Source organism: Fundulus heteroclitus, unplaced genomic scaffold (genome assembly GCF_011125445.2).
Source record: "Fundulus heteroclitus isolate FHET01 unplaced genomic scaffold, MU-UCD_Fhet_4.1 scaffold_205, whole genome shotgun sequence".
NCBI classification, from domain to species: Eukaryota; Metazoa; Chordata; class Actinopteri; order Cyprinodontiformes; family Fundulidae; genus Fundulus; species Fundulus heteroclitus.
This window is the reverse complement of record NW_023396617.1, coordinates 218,473-227,283: the sequence shown is the minus strand read 5'-3', so window position 1 is coordinate 227,283 and position 8,811 is coordinate 218,473. Positions and strand designations below refer to the sequence as shown.

Below are 8,811 nucleotides of genomic sequence, written 5' to 3'. Positions count from 1 at the left end.
ACCCGACTTCCTGCAGGGTCGTACTCCATATTTAACAGAACTATAAGTAGATTATGGACAATAAATTCAAACTGCGGGTTGGGATGAATTCAAGCAGTCTCTGTGAAATGTCTCTCAGCACAGTATCAATCTTTCATTGATTAGCAGCTAGTTTGGCCCTTGTCGGTTCTTTTTAACCATTTTGTTCCCCTGTTGCCATTTCAGGGACATAAGGGTGAAATGTCCAGTATTTTACCTCGTCAAAAACCAAGTGTTGCGCTTTTAAAGTCTCAACTTGATAGTTTTTTTTTTCTTATGAAATTCAGCTAAAGTCTTCCAAGAATCTTCCCAGGCTGAGTTAACCACTTCAGTGTTGTCATGTAGCTCCTTATGAGCAAAGGGTGCCTGAGGACTCTGACCTACAGGGTCTATACAGCGGCCAGACGTCTGGTGTTATGACTTAAAATTATATAGTGGTGGAAATAAGAGTTTTATGCTCTGCTGGTTTCCTAGGTTTGAATTTTTGTCATAATCTAGAGTGAAGGAATATCAGACCAGACACAACTGACATACATAAAAGATAAAAACTGGATGTACAGGTGTGGAAATTTGGGCCGACATCGATAAATATTACTGTAGGACTGACAGTATATATTATATACCCTTAATGTTTTGGCTTAATGTAACAATTGCTTCTCTGCTGCAGTTTAACACCTCACAATCCTGCACTGCATCACCTGCCGGCCTCCTAAACATAGCGCAACAAAATGGAAATAAACATCTGCTGTTAACATCAGTCCAGTTTTACTGATGAGGCCGATACCAACATCATAAAAATGACCAAGAAAAAAAAAACAAACCAGACAGATTTGCTTTAGATTGGTTTTAGCCTGAATCTTCAGCGCACAAATAAATAATCGGGGGCAAAAACTGCTGCTCGTTTGTAGCAGATCAAAGACTTATCTTACTGACACGTAAATCAATTTGTGTTTTGTGGAAATCATTTAGATTTAAAACATAAAAATCAGGCACTGTTAATTTCTTTTTCACCAAAACAAGTATGGGAGTGAATACTCATTTCCCACACTCAATGACAGGTGTGTAGGTTCTGTTTTGCCGTGCACCACACACCCCAGGATATTATGTACATGGTTCTGTATAACAGCCCAGATGACTGGAGGCTCGGTGTAAACCGTGGTTCCACAAAGCCGCTTCGTTTCTGGAAGCTCTCAGGTGTCTGGGACAGAGCAGATTAAAGCTGGGCTCATTTTCTGCAGCAGAACGCCTGAACTCATGGAGAACAGGCCAAGGATCATGTCAGGATTCAGTAATATGCTAAAAAGGTTACACCATGCAAAAAAAAAAATAACGCTACTGCCATGAAAAGGATTTTAGCTTCGACCCTCATCTCTACAGATGATATGCTGCCACTCCATGGAAGATACGACACGCCGGCAAAACAAGACACCAAAACCTCGCTACAGGATTTTATACAGATTCAAAACTCCTCCAGCACCTCTGGCAAATAATTGTGACACCACTAAGTTGTTGGTGAGAACCTCAGACCCTCACACTGTCAGAGCCTTTAAATACAGCAGGGGTCTTCATCCATGAAGGCGTCCAAGGTTTTAACTTTACTGAGCTGAGCAATAGCATTTACCCTGAAATAAGAGAAAAACTGTTAGACTGAGCTTCCCCATTTGATTTTACGAAGTTCAAATATTTACCGTTTGAAAAAAAAAAAAGTCTTTAAGTTGGTGAAGATGAGCGAATGCTGACTTTCCTGCAGGTAAGTTTATAATTATTAGCCCAACAAAGGCAACTGTTTTTTTGTCAGATGACTCCCACTTTTAAATGCTGGAAACAAACTTTATTTAAAAATGTCAATGTTTAAATGTTTGTAATTGTAGGTGTTGAAGCAGCATGTAAAAAAAAAAAAATCTGTAATGCACAAACCAGAGTTAAGGTAGAAATAAATAAATAAGTTTAAAAAAAAAAGTACACAATCCAATAGATAAATACTTCCCCATCAGTAGGTCTTCCTTTTTTTTTTTTTTCATTTCACAAAACAAGAGTAATCCCCAGATTGCTTCCTGTTCATCTGGTTGATGAAATATTTACAACTATTAACAGCGTTGACACCCCAGCACTGAGATTATGCATAATATCCATCACAGCTGAACTTCTCTACCGGGTATAAAGTCTCAGAGTCAGGATTCAGACTCGTCGGTGGAGGGGAGGTTCGGCGAGGACCTTCAGGTTGGGGAGTTCCCCTCGTGTTTTCCATCCAAAGCCGGGTACAAAAAGTAAACATTCAATCACAAAAGTTTGATGGTGTTTCAGGAACTCCTAACAAACGGGGTTTATAAAACATTCCTCTCCAAAAGCACGACAAAGGCTTTTTAAAACCAGAAAGACATTCTTGGGTTTATGTGAAACGGATCCTTTCAGGGCGACGGCTAATAGAAGAATCATGCTATTTACATTTGGAATTAGAGCAGGAAATAATCCTTTAAAAAAAAAAAAAAAATCCACAGATGAAGGAGAATCTGCTGTGCTTTAAACGTCAGGGATCGGATGAAGATTCCCGTCGATGGCGATTCCCAAATCTCATAACTGATGTAAGCGTAAATGATGTGAACCCTGCTGAGTCAGCGTCATCGCTCTGCGGTCCTGGGCGAGTTCCTCGGCGGGAGCGGCGGTCAGCAGGAGGAGGCGCTGATCTTCTCTGAGACCTCGGGGTCCGACTTGGCTACCAGGAAGCGCAGTCGACCCCCTCCCAGACGGATCAGATCCACCGCGCTGTTGGCACGGACAGGCGGAAGTGAGGGGAGGAGAGAAGAATCTGGTTACATGAAGCTCAGCAGAGCCAGACTAACGATGACAGCCTGAGCCGATCAATCGCCACCAGAGAGTGTGATTAACACAGAGGGCAGACTTCCTCTGTCATCAGTCCCCACTGCTATCGCTATAATCATACATCACAGCTGCAAACGACCTTCTTTACCTCTGGTAGTCCGCTCCGATCAGACTGGTCCCGTTCACCGCCAGGATGCGGTCTCCTATCCTCAGTCGGCCGTCGGATGCAGCCGGCCCGTCGGGGATCAGGGTCCGGATGTAAATGCCGGGAGCATTAAGAGGCGTGTGCTGCCGAAGGGACAGAGTTAGCGCTTTTGCTGTGCATGTGGGAGCATGAGGAGGTAATTTAGGTGGTTTATGCCAAACGCTGACATGTAAACACTAATGCTGTTAGTTACCAACACAAAGAAGCTCTCAGCTTTAATTTGATTGGCATTGCATCTAAGGAGGAGTAATGTTTGATATCTAGAACCATTTTTCTATTTATTAACAAAACAAAATCTACATTTTAGATTATTTCTTCATCCAATAAGCAAAAATAAAAAAACGTCTGAAGCTAAATAAGAGCTTTGAAATTTAAATTCCCATCTGGTGTGAATTAATTTGTGCTGAATGAATGCAGTGAAACATGATGTGACTGATATCTGACTTTGAGCCGACCACATTTATTGGCACTCCTGGTCATGACAACTAAAAATGTCTGAAAACAAATTCAACTTTTATTGCAGCAAAATAATCTGATTATAAAAATTAGAATAACACACCCCTTTAATTTATTGATGAAATAATTTAAAACTCACTGTTAGACCATTGCATCTTGTCTCTGTAACAACCATTAAGACGCCTATATCCCACACAGCTGCTTTGCATGTTTTACCTTTACAGATGTAAACAGGAATATTCCTGATCCTTACTTAGACTTTAACCGGAGCATTGTGCTTTGGTATAATCAGCTCAGCAACAAACACTCCAGGTGGCTTTAGCATAAAACAGGACGGTCATGTGGAAAAAGCAACATATGCTCATTGTTAAGTACAGTGGAGGATCTGTGATGCTGTGGGACTATTTCTCCCTTGTATTAGCAAGCTGAAAAAAGTGCAAATGTCGACCTTCATCAGTCCTTTGACCTAAATCCTGTATGAAACGCGTGGATGAGGGTGCAGAAGAGAGGACCCTGGACCTCTGAGGAAATCTAAGGAAAAGGAATGCTCAAAGACCCCTCTCCTGCTAAAAGCTGTCCTGCTGGTAAAAAAAAAGTACGGACAGCAGTGATACAAATAATTGCAAGTAAATTCGCTCTTAATACGGGATTTTCTTTCATCCCACTATAAAAATGTACATATATTGAAGGCTGTTTGTTTGTTTTTTTATGGGAAAATATGCAACTGCAATAAAAAAAAATATTTTAAAGTTTACTACAACAGGCTAAAACCGCCATGACCTGGATGACAGAGAATCTGTACAGGCAATTTTAAGGGTTGTTGCTCATCAGGTGTGCCAATAACTGCAGATGGCTCTGTTTTTGCATGAAAGCCCTGCAGCAATCAACAGTAAACGTGCCATAAAAATCAACTGTATGTTATGCTAAATATGGGAAGTTTTAAAAATCAGATATTGAACCGTGGAACATGGATCAGGTCCTCTCGGGGAGCTTACCAGGCCGTCTATTAGTCCCATTCCCAGTCCGTAGGGTCCCTTGTCGAGTTCCACTACAAACACCACACACAAGTCATCAGCAAGGAAAGGAGCGCCGGGGGAGGAGACAGGGAAGGGAAACTCACACCCACTAATACACCCTGCAGAGGATACAAACACCCAAAAGGCACAAAAACACACAAACAGGGATTTGCTGTGGGGTTGGACAAACATGAGACATCTTGGTGTGCAGTGGACACACATGCAGAGGTGTAGCTGTCGGGCTGGTGTAACAAACATGCTCCTGTCTACAGAGTTCACTACTTTAGCGTGGGTCACACACAGGGTCTCCTACAGCATGCACAGAGGTTTCCTAACACCGGACGTCAGCACAGGGAAGGGGTTCTAGTTTGGCATAATTTGCCTGTCAAAGTCAAGGCTCTGGGTTTTAGGACAGAAATTCAGGCTTATTATCAAAGCTCCTACACGGCTCTAAGGGGTTATGTGGGAGAAAAGCTGTGCTGTAAACCAGGCGTAAAGTTCAGGCAGCAGGGTAGGTCAAGAAAGTCCAAAACAGGAAATCTGGCAGAACGCCCATCACAAAAAGTGACTTACCCAAGATTTCTATAACGGACAAAAACATAATAAATTCATATAGTGACTTTTTTTTGAGGATATTTTGCAATGAGGCAGAGGAAAGTTTGGGAAAACTACCAAGTCCACTCCTGTCCAGTGTGAGTAACACGCTGCTGCACCCAGAAGGCACAAAAAGTTCAAAAATCAAGCTCTACATTGGCCACTAGGGGGCGACACAAACTCTAAACGTAGAGCTGGAAATGAATCTCATGGGATCTGTTTGAATTTCTCCTTCCAGCTCAGTTCCAGTTCATCGAGACAAATTCATTTCAGTCCAGCGGTGACCAAACACTGATTTAATGTCCCTGAGTAATAATAAACTGGGTTAAAAATTTTTTTTATAAAGATGATTTTGGAGACCCAAACCCTGTATGTACATTTTGACAGCATTCTAGGTTTCTTTAATCCAAATTAATCTAGATTAAACTCAATTCAAAATATAAAAGTTACAAAATATTGGAACTGTGATACAACTAAGAGAAACTGTAGAGTTCGTCTGGTCCTTTTTTTGCAGCAGGCCGTGTGCTGGCATGATTTAGACCCATTAGGGCGTTTAGAAGGAGGTTCTGATCAAAGCAGTTTCTTTCAGGACCACAGAACCTACTTGCACAAAACAAGTGGATCACTGAAAGGTTTAAGATAAAAAAAATAAAAATAATGTGATATCAAGTTAGTCTACAGCTGCTCCAGCGACACATTTTCTCTTAATCACCAGACTTGCCTGTTAACTATACGCTGCAACTTTAAGGTACTTTTTAATTTTTATAAGACAGGCTGACAACACAAACTAGTGGGAAATTTTGAAGTGGAAGGAAAATTATGTTTTTCAAAAGTGTTTTGCAAAAATAAAATCTGAAGTTTGATATTCAGCTCCCTTCACTCTGACAAAATAAAATCCAGTGCACATAGTAAATATAGTGTGTGTGTTTTTATCTCAGTACATATATACACATGGCTGTAGAGTTAGCGATAAAGTTTGTGTTTTTATCTAAGTACAAAGTTAGCAACCATTAGCGAACCCACAGCATCTAAAAGGACCGACGAACGCAGCAGGCAGGTCATGGAACATGTTGTGAATAGGTTTAAAGCCGAGTTAGGTTCTGAAACAATTCAATATCACAAGTTTTAAACATCTAGCAGAGCGCTGCTCAATTCATCATCTGACAGGGAAAGAGCATTCACAATCACAACTTCTAACATACCAGACACCCCACCCACCAAAAGCGACAGGCCAGGCAAGGACAACATTAGAGAAGCAGCCAAGAGGCCGGGGTAGCTCTGGAGGAGCAGCAAGGAGCCACACCTCAGGTGGTAGCATCTGTTGACAGGACAACGTTAGTCCAAGCCAAGGAGCGGTGCCCTTGTTACATCAGCCCAAATTGAAAATAATGTAAGTTGGAAAACACTGCACACTCGGTGGCTCAGTGGGTAGAATAGTTGTCTTGCAATCAGAAGATTTCAGCTTCCTCCTGTCACTCAAGCATTCTGGACAAGGTGCTTAATCCCATCTTGCCGATCTGCGTATTGGTATATGAATGTGTGAGAAAAGAGCTTTGAGTGGTCAGTATGTCATCCAACAAGGAGGTGGATGTATCATGCTGATGTAAAAACGGGTGAAAACCTGTTGGAGGATCCAAAGACTCGAGAGCAGGACAATAACCATAATTATATATCCAATAGGATTGGTTTAGATCTAAACAGATCTAAACATAATCACGTGCAAGAATGGTCAAATCTAAGTCCAAGACTGCTGTTAGATTTTTGGCAAGACTTTAAAAATTGCCCAACAGTCTAATCTGTGTCTGAAGAGAAGAATGGGTAAAAATGATGTGTGAAGCTGCTTTAATAATGCCAAAGGTGCTTCTGCAAAGTATTGACCACACTTTTCGGTGTATTGTATTAACCTTTTATCTTTTTCCTTCCACTTGACATTCATGCAGCACTTTGTTGGTGCATGAAATTAAATCCCAATGAAATACATTGATTTCTGTGGTAAAAATGGACGGTAAAAGTTCAGCGAGGAACTGTACTCTGTTTAGGGCTGGGGAATATATGGAGACTTTTTAAGAAAGAGATATAAGATGAGACTATATAGCTTGTATCGAGATGGTCTATTTCGCATTACAATTATACTTTTATGTATTCCAGTTGGTTATTTTTCTACCTTTTCTCATATTTATTTGAGTTTGTTAGAAAAATGTGCCTGTGAGATATTTGGGATAAAGCTTTGCTTCAGAGATGCCTTTTTATAAATCACTTTATGAAAAAGGGAAACGTATCAAGATAAATATCGTATATCGGCCTAAAAATATCGAGATATTGTTTTTGGTCCATATCGCCCAGCCCTAATTCTGTCAGTATAAAAACAAGGGTGCCCAGGAATTTAGGCTATTTATTCACCGTCGACTTTGTGCTCGGTCCTACCTTCAAGTCCATTTGTGACAAGTCCATTGGTCTTTTTACATTCTGCTACAGTTCTGCCCAGGCAGCCGTTACTCTGAGTGCTGGCGCCGAGGATGGGTGCGGGCCCGCCGGCCGCGGCGCCCTCTGGGTACAGGGGGGTGTTGGGCGGGGTCAGGAGGCAGGACGGGTCTGGATTCGCTGTCCGAGGATGGTGGACGGTGCCGTTCCTCCTGAGGCTGTGGGTTTGTGGCTGGCCCGGGGGTCTGTCTCGTCCTCTCTCCTCTGCGGTCATCTCATCCCCGGCCCCCCCAGAGCGGGGACTGCTGTGGGCCGGAGGTAACAGCTCCCTCTGCGTTGTGATGAAGACAATGAGACGTTAGAGGACAAACTTAATGGAATGACAGATGCAGCTGAGTTCATCATCTCTCGCCACTGATGCAGGATGCGCTTTGTTTCTAAAAATAAGCCGTCCGTTGATATGATTACAGTTTCAATTTATAATCCTTTTATTTATGAAACTTCCTCTTGGTATATCTGTGACTATGTGGACCTCATGTGTAAATATGAGGGTGCTGTAACACCGAAGATTATGGTCTAGTCAGCCGTTCCCACTAATTAGACATCCTAAAGTCTAATCAGATTAACCATGATTTAACCGTGTCTAGGTTTGTGTGTGTGTGCGCGCACCAGGGTTGGCCGGAGTAGGAGGTTTTGTCTTTTAGCTGGAGGATTATAAAGAACTCCTCAACAACCGCAGCTGCTGAGCTCCATGACCTGGATTAGTGCGAAGGCGCGTGTACACAAGGATTTTTCTGACCTGAACGTCCGGCCAGTCGGCTGTGTTGGTCCCGTTGGATTGTGTGTGCACACCGGGAGCGCTGGTGTGGGTTTGAGGCTTGGTCCTCAGGCCCCACAGGTAGTGACGGACGTAGAGCAGCTGTCTGTAGATGCTGTCCTCCACACACTCGCCGTCCAGGTCCACTCTGAAGCCCGAGCTGGGCAGGACGATGGGCGGGTGGTTCTCAAAGCTCTCCAGGAGGTCAACTGAACACGCAAAGATTTACAATCACATACGTTCAGCAAAGACTTGTCCATAACCTGGGCAGATTTTAGGTTTAGGGTAATCTTAATTTTACAATAATTAATATTATGACTGGCAGCAATAATAATATTTTGAAGCGAGTGAGTCCCAACTTAAATCTGATGAACTGAGGCCTTCCAACCTTGAGGACTTCATCAAAGATAAATTGTCAAAATACCACTGGAAACACGCCAGTGCAGATTCTCAATCATCCGGGT

At 42.4% G+C, this 8,811-nt stretch overlaps 1 protein-coding gene across 5 annotated transcripts in view; it reads right to left on the bottom strand.

Annotated features, from left to right (window-relative positions):
- Positions 1 to 281: 281 nt before the first annotated feature.
- The window catches only part of radil (Ras association and DIL domains), a 43,049-nt gene continuing 34,519 nt past the window's right edge, over positions 282 to 8,811 (bottom strand). For 3 of the 5 annotated variants that reach the window (XM_021308556.2, XM_021308557.2, XM_021308559.2), the window contains 5 exons: positions 8,330 to 8,556; positions 7,534 to 7,861; positions 4,495 to 4,634; positions 2,987 to 3,126; positions 282 to 2,781 (listed from right to left, as the gene is read on the bottom strand). In XM_021308556.2, coding sequence (XP_021164231.2) covers positions 2,682 to 2,781; positions 2,987 to 3,126; positions 4,495 to 4,634; positions 7,534 to 7,861; positions 8,330 to 8,556 — 935 coding nt within the window. In that variant the 3' untranslated portion in view covers positions 282 to 2,681. Of the gene's footprint in view, positions 2,782 to 2,986; positions 3,127 to 4,494; positions 4,635 to 5,088; positions 5,098 to 7,533; positions 7,862 to 8,329; positions 8,557 to 8,811 lie in introns of all 5 variants that reach the window. The other 2 variants (XM_036129712.1, XM_021308558.2) reach the window with 2 other exon arrangements.